Genomic DNA, 16,605 nt, shown 5'->3' with positions numbered 1-16,605 from the left:
CTCATCCCGAATGATGCTGCAACTTATGCCCAGGAGGAGAGCTAGAGAGGGATCGTTTGACGCTTTCTTCAGTAGATCCCTTGCAAAGGAGCCAAGCCCTAAGTGATGGCACAGGAGGAATGAAAAGGCAGGCACCCCTGCCAATGTCATGAGCTGAGCTTTTGCTTCCTTTCGTCTGCTCCCTGGCCTGTTGCCCCTTCGCCACCACCTCCAGCCTCTTGAGATGCAGACAGAGCCTTCCTGCCTTCGGTGTGAGTCAGCCCTGGGCTGCTTGTCTCTGTCTGTCTTTTCCTCCTGCACAGTGGATGATGCAGCTCTGCCACTTTTTTAGCAATGACCTGGGGGGAAGGAAGAGAAGGATGGGGAAGAGGAAGAGGTGGCAGTTTCTGTGACAGTTTTGGTGTGTGGTTACAAGGCTTCCCAGGACTGGAAATGGTGTCGTAGGAAGGAATAATCCTGAGAGTCAGAGGAAGTAGAAAGGCATGTCTGAGGATTTGGAGGGGGAAGGTGGTTCCGGTTTAAGTCACGGTTTTCACACCTCCTAAATATGATATTTTCTTCTTCTGGAGAGAAGAAGTTGCAGGGGGGCGGGGAAGCAGCTCTTCCTTTCTTGGGTGAGGCTGGGTGGAATTAGACAAGAGAAGCCCATCCTTGGTCCATGTGCAAGGACACACGCACACACACGCACACACATGTACACTCATGGCTGGCTTACCAAGAAAAAAAGCCCGAGTATATTTAGATCCCTCTGCTCTTTTGATTAAGAAACTGCTTATATCTAGGGATAATAAGAACCTTTTGCTCCAAGAAGGTGTAGCCCCTGAACATCTTCTCCGGCTGTGTACCCCTCTGGTCCTATTCCTTCCTTTCTATTAAAGAGCTAATTGGTATGGAAATGGCACAGGTGTCAACATGAGGGTTTTTGTGTCTCATAATTTCAGACCCAGTCATCACCTGGGTGAAATAAATACCCTGGGTTTGTGTCACCCCTCCTGCCTCCTGTTCTGCCCTAGCCTTGGCTTTCTCCCATTTTTTGGCTAAAATTAAACTTGTTTTAAATTGGGAATCTGTGAGTGGTACATGCCCTGCAGCCAAGATTGGCTGTGCCGCCTTTGGGGGTGGAAGGTGGATATGGTGGGGTCACCACCTCCATATAGAATGGGTGCAAGTGAGGGTACAGATATTTGCATGGCCCTTCTGCGCGTTACCTGGGACCTCTCTCCATCAACCCTGCCACACCCATTCCCTCTTTCTAGTGTAAATTCCCTTCAGGCAGACACCCTTGGGGTCCAGCCTAACACTCAGCCCCATTCATTCTTCAGAAGAGCAGAGGAGGTGCTGTTCTTTGACCTGGTGAATTATTTCTTTGGGCCAAGGCTAATTGATGTATCTGATTTACACTGAAATTTACAGATTGATTGAAAACAGTACATTTGTAGGGTTTACATACTCAATAACGTTTGCCAGTTGCCGCCTAACAGCACTATGAAGTTGGTAGTGGAAAGGGCAGCTTACTCCTGAATACCATCTCCTAGATGAAGAAATGAGGCCAAGGGCAGCAGCTACCTGGCTCAGAGTCACAGAGCCGGGAAGGGCTGCACCTGTGGGCTAGAACCAGGGTCTTCTGTTTCACTGCATGGTGTGGTAAAACTGGTCCTTTTTCTATGGGCTGGGTCTTCGCTTCTGAGCAACAGAGCTCAGACATGAAGCCAGAACCGGGGAGTCCTGTTCAGCCCACCAGACAGACAAGAGAGGCCCCAAAGAGATCAGCTGTCTGGGGGTTACTGGGCATTACTAATTTCCAAGGAGAGCCTTGTTGGAAGTTCCCGGTAATGGCTGCATTTGGTCTGGGCTTCCCCCAGCTCTAGCCATCCATCGCTCTGTACCATGACTTTCCCCACCCTGTTTCCCCCCTTTGTCCTTTGTGATTGTCCCTCAGCTCCTTATTTATTCTTGAATGCAACATGCAGTTATTGAGCACCTACTATATGCCAGGCCCTGTGCTTTACCTTGGGGGATATAACAGTGAAGAAAATAGTCCCTGTTTTGGAGGGCTTACCATCTACTAGACAGAGCTGAATGTCAAACTTGAGCACAACAAAGGGTTTGATAATTGTGGTGGAATCATGAAGGCTCAGAGGAAGGAGGTGCTCTTGGCACTGAGTCCTAAATGGTGTCACTCATCCAAGATGCCTTCTCTAGGGCCAGTCCCTGGAAGAAGCAGCCCAGAGTCGAAAAAACAACTTAGGCTTGTGTATTGTGGAGGGCGGCCATGATCTGTGTCCAGGTTGTTCACTGCCGGAGGATGCTCAGCCGAGGGAGAAATGGAGGCTGGAGTCCAGCCGTCTTTGCTTGCAGAGCTGTGTGCCCAGGCGAGGATCTGTGTCTGCCCAGAGGAAGAGGCATGATTTTCTAATTCAGACAGAGGCATCATCTGGGCTGGTATTGGCTTTGCTACCGCTTCATAGCTAAAAAGCTTTTTCACTTGGGTATCTCATTGGATGCTCTCAACAACCACAAGCAATGTGTCAAACGACGGACAAACTCTGGTCCAGAGAAGTTCAGCAACTTGCTCCGGGTCACAAGGCAAGTAAGTGGCAGAGCCAGGACCCATGTGCTTCTTTGGTCTCCCTTGTGGCATGTTGACCATCAGATCTCTGAATGTCTTTTGCAACCAGTGGAGGCTCCTTCTCTCTCCCCACTGGTATCAGGCATGAGGTCTCCCCACAGCAGAGGAAGGAGCAGTGAGCATCCCAGGGTCTCAGGCATTGAAGGGAGCAGAGCCCTAACACTGCCGGACCCCCTTGCCTCGCCGAACATCTCACTGCAGCTAATGAATTGCTAATACAATTTTCTAGATAATTTTATTTCCATAGCCCCAGTTTTTAACGTGTTTCCGAAAGCTAGCATTTATTTGCTTAATCTCCCAGTGTAATAGAATCTGCCCTGACTCATCATACATGCAAACAATCAGCTAGGCAGGAACTGCGGCAAATTGTTTAATAACTCACATCTCGTCTCTAGATTCTTAACTTGCATGCACCAATAGCGTTTCTTGTGTCTCCCCCCGCTCTTTCCTTTTTCCTTTAAAAATATTTTTCCATCTTCTCAGCTGCTGGTCTCCAAACAGAAGAATGGAGAGTGGATGTGGGGTCTCAGAGCCCCCGTCTCTTTATGTCTGAGCCTGGGGCAGTGTCTCGGTGGCCAGGGAGAGCCCCTGTGCCCCGTGAGATGTCCCAGGAAGGGGAGAGAGACCACTGTAGGGACACTGTAGCATGTCCTTTCCAGGTGGTCACTGCATAACTTTAAACTTGTCACCAAGGTACAGAGCTGGCGTCCAGGACTTCAAATGCATCACGCTTCCTGACTCGAGCCCAGGCTGAGGGTTCTGTCTTGCCACTGCCCTGGATTCCACTTCTCCAGTCCTCCTCCTGTCCTCCCAGCCCCTACCCTAGACTGGTCCCCGCTCTCCTCCAGTGGTAGCACAGAAGCCGTCATGTTCCTCCCTGCTTTCAGCCACTTGCCACTGCTGTTGGTGCCCTTGCAGCCCCCAGGGGTATTGCCCTCACATACTGGTTGGATCAGGCTAGCACCCGACCCCCTCTTTTCGTGGCACCGCATTGCCTGTGGAATGAAATCTAATCTGTCCCACCAGGTGATACGGCCCTCTGCCATCCAAACCCCCATAACCTTCCCTGCTCATTTTCATCCTCAGGGTCTGTCCTCTGCCCCTGCCTGCTCTGAGATTTGCTTGCGGGGTTTCTAGCCTGGCTCCCATGCCCCCCTCTGGTCCTTGGCTTCTCAGTCCGCTTCATTCCTTAAAACCTAACTCAGATTCTCCGAAGCCCTCTTGGCATCAGCCTGTCTTATCCTCTGGCTGGTCGTTGGCTTGTCTGTGTCCCCCACTAATCTGGGACCCTATTTCTCCGGTTGATCTCAGCATCCCTCTTGTCACCTAGCAGAGTGCCTACGCTAGGTGATATTTACCGAGTCAGCTGAATGGACACGAAATGGGTTCAGCCATTCCTGAGAAGAAGAGACCACATGGTGGGGCAGCTTTGGGGCCCTGGGAAGACGGGGAGGGGTGAGGTTGCAGGGTTCTCAGTCTGCCCTGCAGTGGTACTGACCCTCAGAGCTCCTCTGGACCTGGCTTTTTTAAAAAGATGTATATGCAATTTCCTTTTTCTTTCTTTCTCTCTCTCTCTCTTTTTCTTTCTTTCCTTCCTTCCCTCCTTTCCTTCCTTCTTTCCTCCTTTCTTTCTTTCTTTCTTTCTTCCTTCCCTTCCCTTGCCTTCCCTCCTTCCTTCTTTCCTCCTTCCTTCCTTCCTTTCTTTCTTCCCGTCCTTCCTTCCACCCTTCCTTTCTTCTTTCTTTCCTTCCTTCCTTCCTCCCTTCTTTCTTTCTCTCCTCCCTTCTTCCTTCCCTCCCTCCCTCCCTCCCTTCCATCCTTCCCACAAGGCATGTGGGAATCTTAGTTCCCCAACCAGGGATTGAACCCGCACCCCCTGCATTGGAAGCATGGAGTCCTAACCACTGGACCACCAGGGAAGTCTCTGGGCCTGGCTTTCTAGGCTCGGGTGTCCTCCTGGGAATGTCATTCATGTTCCCTCTGATGCAGATTCCTTCCACACTGAGGATTTCGGAGGATGCATAAGGAGAAACCTGGGCTCTTAAAGGGCGTGGTTTGCCCAGAAAACCTGCTCCATCTTACTGAGAAAAGGCAGATGCTTGATGTCTGGCTTCATCAGGACTCTCTGTGGGGTGAGGTTAGGGCCAGAGAGGGGGCTGGTGCTGGGGGCCCTCAGGATGAAGCAGCCACAACGTGCCATGTCACAGGACATGCTGCAGATGGACTCCATTCTGGGGCAGGCTGGCCAGGCCAGACTGGGCTTTGAGGACTCACTCTGTCAGCCGTCGTCTGCTTCTGCTGGGCAGACTGCTCCCATCAGTGTGCCCCCTCAGTCAAGTGGAGCCAGCACCCGAGTACCTTGCAGGGGTCTTGCTGGCTCCCAGTGGAGTAGGAAGGCTTCAGAGAGCTTTACCTTGTGACTCGGCTTCCACTGCACGCCTCCTGGCCCAGGTTCTCCAGCTGTTGCTAGGATGGGCCCTGCATGCACTGGGGCTCCTGAACCAGCTGGGTTGGAGCTGCCTCGCTGGTGTCATTATTGTGCCTCTTCCCAGAGAAGCCCATGCAGACAGGTGGCAGATCCAGAGGGAGACATGAGCCCGGCCCTGTGATTTCTGAAATCAGACATACTGAAGCATTTAACAATCCCAGCTCTGCTTCTTTCTAACTGTGTGACCTTAGGCAAGTTACTTAATCACTCTGTTTTCCCATTTGTACAAAGGGGCACGAGAATCCTGCCTTGCACGTTTTAAATGAGATGACAACATAGATAAAGCACCTAGCACACGGCCTGTAGTAGTTCCCCTTCCCTTCTGCTCTTTGAGTCCAGGAGCAAATTTGTGCCCTTGCTGATATTCCACATCCCCTACTCAGCGTTCCCTGGACCTGGATGCAGGCCATGTCTGTCTGCAGGTGTGATGAGCATGGCTGAAGGTGCTGTGAGGGGTGGGGGGCTGGGGAGAATGAGAGGCCGTCTTTGCCTTCCCACCAGTCCATTCATTGCAAACCCAGCCATGAATGGGACTGAGTTGTCCAGAACGGGCCTTCCATTTGCTATCTCTGTTGATGGACCCCGGAGGCCACAAGCACTCTGTGCTGTCCTTCTTGTCACCCTCTTTCCGCCGGGAGCTCCCTGATGCCACATTGAGCAGCCCACGACTTGCCACAGCCAAAGCTCTGCTCCACCTTCCACTCTGGGCTGCCAGGCACTGGGCCTGACCCCCTTTCCTGCTTGTGTCCTTTACACAGGGGAGGCAGCGCTGGGCTGACCACAGGTGATAATGCCCAGATGCCGGCAAAGAGAGACGAGCGGATGGGGAGCTTCCCGGGGCAGGGGGCTGACACGCTTAGGGAAATGGAATCCAAAATGGTAGACAAGGAGCTACTGGTGAGTCCTTGGAAGGTTTAGATGCTTCCTCCTGTGGTGCTGAACCCCGCAAGGCCATGGTCCCAGAGCAGCATCAGGAAGGGGGTTGATAACAGACAGAAAATGGCAGCCTGCCTTTGTAGGGTACCATGGGGTACCTACCCGTGCTTCTGATCAGCACAGGGAACGACCAGACAGAGTTAAATGAAAATCTCATGTCCCTCATTAGCTTAAAATCCCTTGACAGTTGCCCGTTGGTCTTGGGATGAAGCCTAAAGATCTTAACATGGTTTTCAAGACCCTGTACGAGCTGGCCCTGCCTACTTCTTTGACCTCCGCTCTACTTTCTTTCTGCCTCCTCAGGTGACCTGTTCTGTCTTATCCTCTGACCCGTCACGTTTCTCTCCAGTTCAAAGATACTATTCCATCTTCTTGGAATGCTCTCCTCATGGCCCAGTGTGCTGGGTAACATCTATGATGAGGGCAGGCACTTGGTACCGTTTTCTGTGGCTACATCCCCAGGGCCAAAGGAGAGAGTCCTCCTTATAGAAGATACTAAAATAATATTTGTTGAATGAATGGACCCTTAAGATGTACGCATTAATGAATGGAGACGTGGTTAAGAGAATCGGGTCTGTAGCTCGCATTAGGAGCAGATCAAATCCAGGTTGCCTGGGTTTGAATCCCAGCCCTGTTTGCTTGTGAGCTCTGTGCTACTTCGGACAAGTAACTCAGCCTCTCTGTGCCTCCTTCTCCTTATCTGAAGGGTGAGGATGCAGACCCCGCCTTTTGGAGATGGGATTTTTAAGTTAGTTACACTTGAACGACGGCTGGCATGTATCATCTCCATTATTGTGATTCCTCACAGAGGCCGGCCTGGTGCCCCACCTCCTGTGCCAGGCTCTGAAAGTCCCTTTGATAGATGCCTTCTTGGTACCCTGCCTTTGACACAGACCTCCATACGATTGCAGACTCATTTGCTGCTCTGATGTGTTTGATTAATGTCTTTCTCCCACTAGACTTTAGGTTCCATGAGGGCAGGAAGTAAGTGGATTCTGTCCACCGTTGGAGCCGCACAGCGGGGGCTCCAGCAGCATCGCGTGGCCTGCACCACCTCTGGGTTTGCCACCGAGGGTGGGGCCTGGGGTGCTGGCCTGACGCTGGCTCTGGCTCCAGCCTAGCTGGGTGAAGAAGGCCTGTGTCCAGCCCTGAGGCTTTCCCCCCTGTATCCTGCAGGCACGGACATGGCTGTCTTCTGTCTGCTGTGCGGAAAGCGTTTCCAGGCCCAGAGTGCGCTCCAGCAGCACATGGAGGTCCACGCGGGCGTGCGCAGCTACACCTGCAGCGAGTGCAACCGTACCTTCCCCAGCCACACAGCCCTCAAACGCCACCTGCGCTCACACACAGGTAGGCCAGGCCGGGGACGGGCAGGGCAGGGTCTCTGGGAACCACTGTCTGCATTTCCGTCCAAACACATCAGGCGGGGGTGCCCTCAGCCCTCCTCTGCTCAAGCGTCGGGCATGCAGGGGCCTCCGAGGTGCAGGTCAACGTGGACGCTTCTTATCCTGTCCCACCCTGGGCACCTTTGGTTCTCAACATCTCTGTGCCCGACAGAGAGGGTGCCCATTAGAAATGCAGGCTCCTGGGTCCCATGCTCAGAAACTTCCATTCAGTGGGTACAGGTGGGATCCGAGACTCAACATTATTAGTAAATATTCCCCAGGGATTCTGATGCAGGTGGACCCAAGACGAATTTTGAGAAAACCTGCCTTCTTGGTCTCTGTCTCTGCCTTTCCCCCTCCCACTGCTGGCCCACTCCACACACGCACACACACACACACACACACGCTGTGCACACACACTCCTGAGGTCGGCCTTGGGCTCTCAAGGGAACGTGGCAGAAGTGGTCCTGCTTATTCCCCAGTAACAGAAGCACACGTTCTAGCCTTAGCCCTGTTTAGGGGGGACAGTGAGGTCGTATAAACAGTGAGCCATGAAACATCCCTGCTTAGCCAGTTGGAGATGCTGGGGGAGGAGAGTAGTTGTGAGTCAAGGGGTCTGGGCTGGGATACTTGGTCCTGAGAGCCAAGAGGCATTTGCTTCCTTGCAGCGGCCCCTGACCCTCTAGCAAGGTCATGGGTGACTTGAAAGCCTTCCTTTCTCTGGCTGTACATGGATAAAGGATTGCCTGTTTCTGAGTCCGCATGTGTCTTTGCTTGTGTGTGTTCTGTCCTGCTTTTGGGGTGAGAGGTGGGTGATGGAGCCAGGGAGACAGAGAGGCAGACTCTCTTTCTGAGTACGTAACAGGGTATGTTCTCATGTCTGCTGGAGAGGGTATAAAAAACTCTGTGTGCCTCATGACAGCATTGGCAGGACCCTTTCCTCACTCTTGGGTCTTATCATGCTCTGGGATTAAGTGGCAGGCTCTGCTGAATACGGAAGGGGCTTTGTTTATCACGGACCGAGGTGGCCTGGCCTGCCAGCAGTAGGCATCCTCGCCAAGGAGCCTGCCTGGACTCCTGCTTCCGGATGCTCTTCCATTCAGGGGAGCATATTGCCTTAGCATCACCAGATTTGTTTAGAACTTTTTAGATTTGCTGGCTTCGGACAAGGGGAGGTCTCCGAGGGGAAGGCCTGACAAGAAGGGCAGAGGAGGAAGGGATGCTGACAAGGGCTTTCTCTGTAGTGACCGCATAAGCATCCCCTGCAGGTATTGGGTTGGCCGAAAAGTTCACTTGGGTTTTTGGCAAGATGTTACAGAAAAAAACAAACCCGAACGAACTTTTTGGCCAACCTAATACATGCACCTTCCTGTCAACACCTCCCCCACTGGGCCCCCAAGTTCAGCCTTATCAAAGGTGGCCAGTTACCTTTCAGTCACTTCTGAGCATTCTGCTGGGCCCCATCAGTTGGATTCATGTGACTGGAACGATCCCAGTCCTGCTAAGCCCACCCAGGATACGCCCTGCCCTGCCCACCGTAGCTCCTGAGAGCTCAGATATCAAAATGCCCCCGGCCCCTGTGTCAGTCATGGCTCAGATCCATGGGGAGGGAGTATTTCCAGACATCGTTTAGGAGAAGTACTTGCTTTTAACCTGGGAAACATGGAGCATGTGTGCTGCCTACTCCAACACCCATGGATTTCACACCAGTGAGGCCCTATGCGCACAGCCCTGCACAGGCTGAGCACGCCCCGCACAATGCCTCATTAATATTCCCTTGTTCTTGGCCCATTTCTGCTGCGGCCGGGTGTTTAGCATCAGCAGCTGTGTTGGGTAGGTTAGTCCAGCCGCGCTCTCGGCATCGATGGATCCCTGATTCACACGGCGCATCGTATAATAAACTCTCCGCTGTGCTGAGTGGGGGAGCTGAGTAGCCGACAGGATGGGGCTGGGGTGGGAAGGATGACACTGGGCTTGGCCACAGTGCCAGGGAGGCCACCAGGTGAGGACAGACTGCTGGGGTCACAGGTGCACTGGGCAAGCCCGAGGGGGGCTCTCATTAGTCTCGTTTGTCCTGTACTTAATGTCAAGCTCATTAAAGAGGCTACAGAGTTAATCAACCTACCACAAATTGGATTTTGAGTTCTGCAGCCAGTTTTGTGTACATTATGGCAACACTGACACGGGGTGAGGATTTTAGGCCAGGTGCTTGCCATGTTTCAAAATCCGTGTGTGTGTGTGTGTGTGTGTGTGTGTGTGTGTGTGTGTGTGTGTTGGTGTCTTTTTTTTCTCCCCCCCTAACTTTTTATTCCTTTCCCTGGGCTGACTCGAGACATTTCATATTTAAACTCATGTAACATGTGATCCACTTCATAATTAAATTCATAAAAATCTGATCAAACCAACCTCTCTGCCTTAGCCTTTTGTTTTTTAAACTCTTAGGGCCCCCCTCTGGAGGGGGAAGGCACAGACAGACAGCGGTGCCTACCTCCCAACCCACCGTGTGGCTGCCGATGTACGTTTTCATTACCGGCTCCTCTGAAGTCTCACGTGGCCCTTGCTTTATTTATTTATTTATATCTTAATGAGGATACCGAATTCTTGATTAAAGTTGTAATCGTTGCTGATTCAGTAAGGAGGGGAGTCGGATGTCAGACAGGGCTGTGTGTGCAGACGTCTACACGCAGAGAGAGTGGCACACAGGCCCAGGCGTGCACAGACCAACCCTCACTCTGTTAGACACACGGCTAATTAGGAGCAGGGTCTGCATGGGCCTCTCCTTCCCTGGGGTTGGATGGGGCTGGCGGCTGGGGACGGGCCAGTCTGCACAGCCCCAGCAGCGAGGGCGTGGGCAGGTGCCTGGAACTCAGGAATCTGCTCATCCCCAGATCTGCCCGTGGAGGCTCTCCTCTGAGCCCAGGGCAGGGCCCCCTAGAGTGGCTTTGCTCTTTGAGCTTCTTCCATCCTACCCCTCCGATGGAAGCGCTCCCACCCACCCGTCTACACCCTCGGAGCATCTTGCAAACCTTCCACCCGTGAGAGAGCCCGCCAGGGAGCAGACCGCAACGTCCTCTCCCCACAGAACCTTAAAAACCCTTCAGAGCCATCAGAAGAGATGAGAATGTGTGAGGGTGCAGGCGCTTGCGTTCGAGAAGGGGGAGGTTTGGTTAGCAGCCTGAGGAGGGGAGAGAGAGAAGAGAGTAAAATATCATTTGAAAGAGGAAGTGAAGGCACAGGCATGCAAGTCTATAACGAGAAGGACAATTTATGCCCAGGCACGAGCACAGTTTGACATGGGGATAATGAAAAAACGTAGGTCATTGTGGATGACTTAAACCTTCAGCGGCTGAAGAAAATGTATGAAATGCAGAGGACATTATACGGTTGGCAGCCCCGCACATCTGCAGAGGGACAAGTGAAATACAGTGGGCCATTCTTTACCATAAACTATGGCTGTTGGAGGTGCAGCCCAGAGAAATTGTAATTACAGTGACAAGACGAATCAGCGATATTTAAATATTCATGAACAAAGTCTGGGGTGATCAATCTGTCTTTATTGTCTGTGCCTTCACTCCTGTAATAAATAAGTAGCTGAAGTCTTCACCTTTCATCCCCACAAAGCCCCCGCTTCGGGTACAAAGGGAAAGATGGTTAATCCCCGCACCCCATCCTCAGAAAGGAGGCTGCTGGGCATGGATTCCAGGCCGGGGAAAGGCAGTTCTCCCCAAGTTTCATATGCTGACATTTCCCGAGCGTCTGCTTAGGGTTTACTCTGTGTTGCGTGCTGAGGCTACAGGGATGAACAAGCTTCCCTTCTTGTCCTCACGGTGCTTGTAGTCTGTGGGCACGGTGGGTGTCACAGCAGATGCAACACAGCCTGTCAGTTAGCAGTCCGGTAAGTATCCAGTGTCCAGATTCTGGAACCAGATCTGAATCCCAACTCAGCTCTTTATTAGCTCTTTGACCTTAGGGACCGTGTTTAAGCATCTCTAAACATCTCATTTTTCTCTTATGTAAAATGAGAAAGATACTGTCTTCCTTGTAAGGTTGCTGTGATGATTACGTGATACGATTGATCCATGTGAAGTTCTTAGCACAGTAGTGAGCATTCAACAAATGTGGGCCGTTTTAATTAGAAAGTGCCATAAAAATTGTACTACTACTACTAAAAGGACAAAATGCTGGACATTTCTTCTCTCTGGGGACAGAGGAGAAAGTGACTCAATTTGCCTGAGCAGGGGACAGTGGGGGTAGCGCTAAAGGGAAACTTCCAAACCGTGGTGACACGTGAGCTGGACTTGGATGGGTGACTAGGAGTTCGCCAAGGAGAGAAGAGGAAATCACGGAGAAAAAACGGTTGCATAAGCCTGTGGAGGAGGGAAAGAGCAGAAGGAATTTGGGGGACAGTGAGAACATTGGAGGGATTTTTTTGAGGGTAGGGGAGTCAGGCTGGAATGGCTTTTGCCCCTGACCTAGAAGAAAGGAAGCTGGGGGAAGGGTCTCGAAGCCCCTGGGTCTGCTCTGCCCTCAGGGGACCTGCTTTCTGGTGGCTCTGTTCATCCCTGAACCAAACAGGCTCTCTTTTCCCGAGACTGGCCCTTGAGGCGTGGATGGCCACTGGGCCACGGTAAAGTATGGACGCGTGTGCGCAGGCGTGCTCCCTGTGATGCTAAGAGGCTGGCAGGGGGTGGAGGGTCCCTCAGCCATCTCTGGAGGTGGCGACTATGGGCAGCCTCATCCGGCACACTGAACCTGCCCTACTGTCCCCTAAAGAGGGGGCCGAGGGAGGCGGGGGCCTGATCCAGCCCCTTGTCCCCACAGGTGACCACCCGTATGAGTGTGAGTTCTGTGGCAGCTGCTTCCGGGATGAGAGCACACTCAAGAGCCACAAGCGCATCCACACGGGCGAGAAACCCTACGAGTGCAACGGCTGCGGCAAGAAGTTCAGCCTCAAGCACCAGCTGGAGACACACTATCGAGTGCATACAGGTACTGAGGACACACAGCTGGCTCTGGGGCGGGGAGTGGGCAGGGGCAGGTGGGTCCGCAGAGAAGCCCGGGTGCCCATGGTCCCAGGCTGAACCGAAGAGTGGAACAGCTTCTATTAAGTGTTAGTACGGTGACCTGAGTGCCACTTCCTCCCTGCAAGGGTGAGGCCGACCTTGCTAATCAATCACAGCGCTCTTTCCAGGAGCCCAGACTAGCCTTCCAGGCGGCCATACCAAGAGCTCACAGAGGATATCCATTCCTGAATCCTGAACTGGGGGTCAGTTGGCCTGATTAGCTGAAAGTGAAGGCTAAGGTGATTTCATGTGACTTGAGGGTTACAGGAAGAACTAGGCGACATTAAGTTAGGTTATGATGAGGGCTGGGAAAAATTGTATGTTAGATTGAGTTCGGTTCAACAATTAGAGAAGCAGTTGGATTTACTAACCCCTCTACATGTATAATATTTTACCATTTCAAAGGGCCTTCATGTTCCTTTTTACATAAAAGAAATGTGAGCAACTGTTTTCTTGGGGCCTGAGGACAGAACAGGTGGAAGTGGTCCCGATATCCAGAGTTGCCAGAGTTGGGGGCAGTGGATGCTGGAGCCGGCCCAAGCCTGCCTGGGAAAGCCATTGTGCACATCTCTTTCCAGCCCCGTATTCTTTGTCATCACCTTGGTTGCTTAAAATTGGCTACAGTGGGAGGGTTCACAACATGGCCATCAGCAAATGCTACAAAATCAGGGCTTTTGGAGAGCCAGTTGTTAAACATTTACAGTACACTGCCAGTTGGGGGGTAGATAGAAGGACTTCCTGTGAGGGTGAGACATAGTGGAAGGTAGTGGAATGTGGCAAAGTAGGAAGGCTCCCCTGATCAGGGGAGACAGCTGCCTGAGCAGAGGAATGGGGAGAGGGGATCAGATAGGTCCTGCGGGCCCAGGGGAGAGTGTGTTTTCCCGGGAGGGGAGGTGGACAGAGGGAGCAGTAAGCAGAGGATACATGTTGTCATAGCTCTGCTTTGGGCCACAAGGAGAGGATGGGGTGCTCGTTGCTGACAACTAGAGTGACCCCCAGGGTTTCCCAGAGCCCCTTGTCGGAGATGTGACCTGGCAGGTGTATCATTAAGTGCGCTGGCGCTGACTATTGTAAATAGCTGGTCGATAGTTAGATCACTTTGGCTGTTCATTACTTCATTATTTTGCAGGGGCCTCTGCACAGAGGAGTATCGATAGCAAGAAGGCTGGCCAGTTAATTACTGTATCAGAGCAAGGTTCCCTCAAGTCCTCTGCTCAGCTCCAGCAGACTGTAACAGAGGGTGGGCGGGTCGCAGCTTGGGTGTGGCCATGCACTCCCAGGTTCTCTGTCCCTCCCCCATTCTGGCCCCAGAGGGGAAGGCAGGGTCCAGGGCAGGCTCTAGAGCCTTAGAGGAGTAGCCATTCCCAGGTTTAGCACGTTTGCAGGATGGGGTCCCCTCAGTTTTACCCCACCTCTGTTCCCCACCATCTGTAGCCCTGTAAGGACTCCATCCCCTTGCTCCCCTGGAAGGAACTGTGTGCTGAAGAGCCATCCCTAAGCATTTGAGAGGCCTCGCGGGCCCTTTTCTAGACCTCCCTTTCCTTTCTTAGGAAGGGGAGAGTCCGTGCCCCTGAGAGAGTTAAGAATGAGTCCAGGGGCTGGAGCTGGCCCACATCGTGGCCACTAGCTACGTGTGGCTATTCACGTTAGTTACAGTGAACAAGATTGAGAATGTAATCCGTTGGAAGCTAACACACCATTGTAAATCAACTATACTTCAATTAAAAAAGAAAAAAAAAAGAATGTGGTTCCCAGCGGCACTCAGGAGCCACGTGTGACTCGCGGCTGCCACACTGGGTAGTGCATCCATAGCCGTGGGAGTGCCGACCGAGAGGGAGGGGAGCCTCCAGCAAGCCCGAGGGGGCACTGAGGGTGCAGAACATCCCTGGGGCAGATGCCACAGCCCCTCCCTCTGTCCTGGCCTTCTCCTGCCCTCCCCCCACAGGTGAGAAGCCCTTTGAGTGTAAGCTGTGCCACCAGCGTTCCCGGGACTACTCGGCCATGATCAAGCACCTGCGAACGCACAACGGCGCCTCGCCCTACCAGTGCACCATCTGCACGGAGTACTGCCCCAGCCTGTCCTCCATGCAGAAGCACATGAAGGGCCACAAGCCCGAGGAGATCCCGCCCGACTGGAGGATAGAGAAGACTTACCTCTACCTGTGCTATGTGTGAGGCGCCTGCGGCGGGGGCAGCGGGGGACAAGAGGAGTAGAGACGGAGCGGGATGACGTCCAGGAGGACCGTGTGGAAAACACAACAAAAAACAAACAAACAAGAAACAACAGAGAAAAAGGAGAGAGAGAAGGAGAAGGAAACCTGGGAGCTGTCGGGCTCTGGGTTCTCTCTGGGGCTCCAGGTGACCTGGATGCCTGGCTGAGCCCCTCCCCTCGGGCCTCCATCCCGCCTTTCCCGGCTGGAGCTTGGCCTGCTCTTCTTGGATGGGGGTGGAGGGGCTTTTGTTCAGCTCGGATGGTGGGATGTTCTTCTCTTCCCTCCGCCCGGATCCTCCTTTTGTGTCCGGAAATGGAGACTAGGAAGGGGGGAGGGCTCCTCCAGTCAGAGCCGAACCACCTCTGCCTGCCGTGCTCTCACTGACCCCTCGGGAGGTGGGGGCTGAGGGATGGGTGGGCTGGGGGTGCAGGACGGGGGCCTGCAGATGCTGGAGCTGGGCGGGCTCACTGGCTGACACAGACGACGGCAGCTCTAGCTTGCTGGGGGCAGACTGGGCCGGGAGGGGTTCTCCTGCCCTTCCCGTCGCTCAGTTCATCTGTTGCTTTCTTCCGCTCCGCCACACCTGGGTGCCCCGTCATGGTCTTCAGGAGCCTCAGGGCTCTCAGCCCCTCCCCCAGCTCCTGGCTGCCCGGCCCCGGTTGACTCCTGTCCTCCCAGCCCCCCATGGATCCGGATCCCTCATCCTCCAGCTCCCTGTTGGGGAAGCTGTGTCTGACTCCAGAGCCCCCACTTGCACCCTCAGCTTTCTGAGAACGCAGATGAAGTAAATGGAAGGGCCCATCCCAGTCCAGCCCTGTCCTAAGCCAGATTCCTGCTGAGCTGCTTTTGCTTCCAAAATGGAAAAAGGAAACAACTAAATACACACTACCCCACCAAACAAACACACACAAACACAAACCCCCTGCGGCCCTCCTTCAGCCCCTAGGAGGAGGGATCCATCAAAGGGCTCATTGCCCATGGAGGGACGTGGATGTCCTTCTCCAGAGGTGCCCTACACCTGGAGGGGGACCCCTGCCCCGGGAGGGTGTCGGTGAGTCCTGCCGGGGACCCTTTGAATACACGGGACCCCAGACCTGGTGAGCTCCGTGGGAAAACCCAGGTCCAGAGGGCGGTACAGAATTCCTGGCTCCCTAGGGCCCCCCAGTCCACGGGGAGGAGGTGGGGAAGAAGGAGTTGAGAGCGCTTTGCCTCGTGTTATGTTTTGCTTCTTTTCTGTGTCCTCTGTTCACCTGTTAGCACATTGTACTTGAATTACCTCAGTTTTTTGTGACCTCATGAGCTTTTTTGACCCCTGCCTGTATCTCTTTTTTGGTTGGGGGCTGGAAGGATGGGGAGAGTGTTCTTTTCTGTTTCTTGTGTAAGTTAATGGTGAGTTTAATAGGCTTCAGCTGGCCAAGGCCCTCCACGTGTCCACTAGCGATGAGCCTCCCAGCTGGAGGGGGCCGTGCGGAAGGGGCTGAGTACTCAGGATCTGGATGGGAGGCCCGGGCAGAAGGTGGGGTGCCTGCCGGGGACGGACGGGGTGCTGGGGGCACGGCAGAATCACAGCCGGCTCGGCCCAGGCGTGATGTCATCCTGCCTAAAACACTCTGGAGAGAATCCCACCTTTCTTACAGTTTGCTGGGTCATCCGGGTCTGGGGGCCTGTGTTCTTCAGATCCCTGCAAAGGCGTGACCCCACCTCTGTGTGCATTATCATTGCCCAGACTGGTCTCTTTTCAGGGCTGGTTGGGGACAAGCCGGCCTGGGTGTTGTTGCGATGGGGCGGGGGTGTTGTTTTTCTAAAAGCTACCTCTTACGTTTGTCCAGTTCTTTTGTTCCCTTCGTGCCTCCCATCCTGCTGCTCTACTTCCCCCAACTTCTCCCAGCCTCCC

The 16,605-nt window shown here is 53.4% G+C and overlaps 1 protein-coding gene across 3 annotated transcripts in view; it reads left to right on the top strand.

Annotated features, from left to right (window-relative positions):
- ZBTB16 (zinc finger and BTB domain containing 16) overlaps positions 1–15,098 on the top strand; it is a 190,814-nt gene extending 175,716 nt beyond the window's left edge. For 2 of the 3 annotated variants that reach the window (XM_029207560.1, XM_029207561.1), the window contains exons 5-7: positions 7,230–7,400; positions 12,257–12,424; positions 14,444–14,741. In XM_029207560.1, coding sequence (XP_029063393.1) covers positions 7,230–7,400; positions 12,257–12,424; positions 14,444–14,673 — 569 coding nt within the window. In that variant the 3' untranslated portion in view covers positions 14,674–14,741. Of the gene's footprint in view, positions 1–7,229; positions 7,401–12,256; positions 12,425–14,443 lie in introns of all 3 variants that reach the window. The other variant, XM_029207562.1, reaches the window with a different exon arrangement.
- Positions 15,099–16,605: the final 1,507 nt, after the last annotated feature.

This window comes from Monodon monoceros, unplaced genomic scaffold, assembly GCF_005190385.1.
Source record: "Monodon monoceros isolate NGI ecotype Baffin Bay Population unplaced genomic scaffold, NGI_Narwhal_1 Super_Scaffold_7, whole genome shotgun sequence".
Classification (NCBI taxonomy): Eukaryota; Metazoa; Chordata; class Mammalia; order Artiodactyla; family Monodontidae; genus Monodon; species Monodon monoceros.
This window is presented reverse-complemented; position numbering and strand designations above follow the sequence as displayed.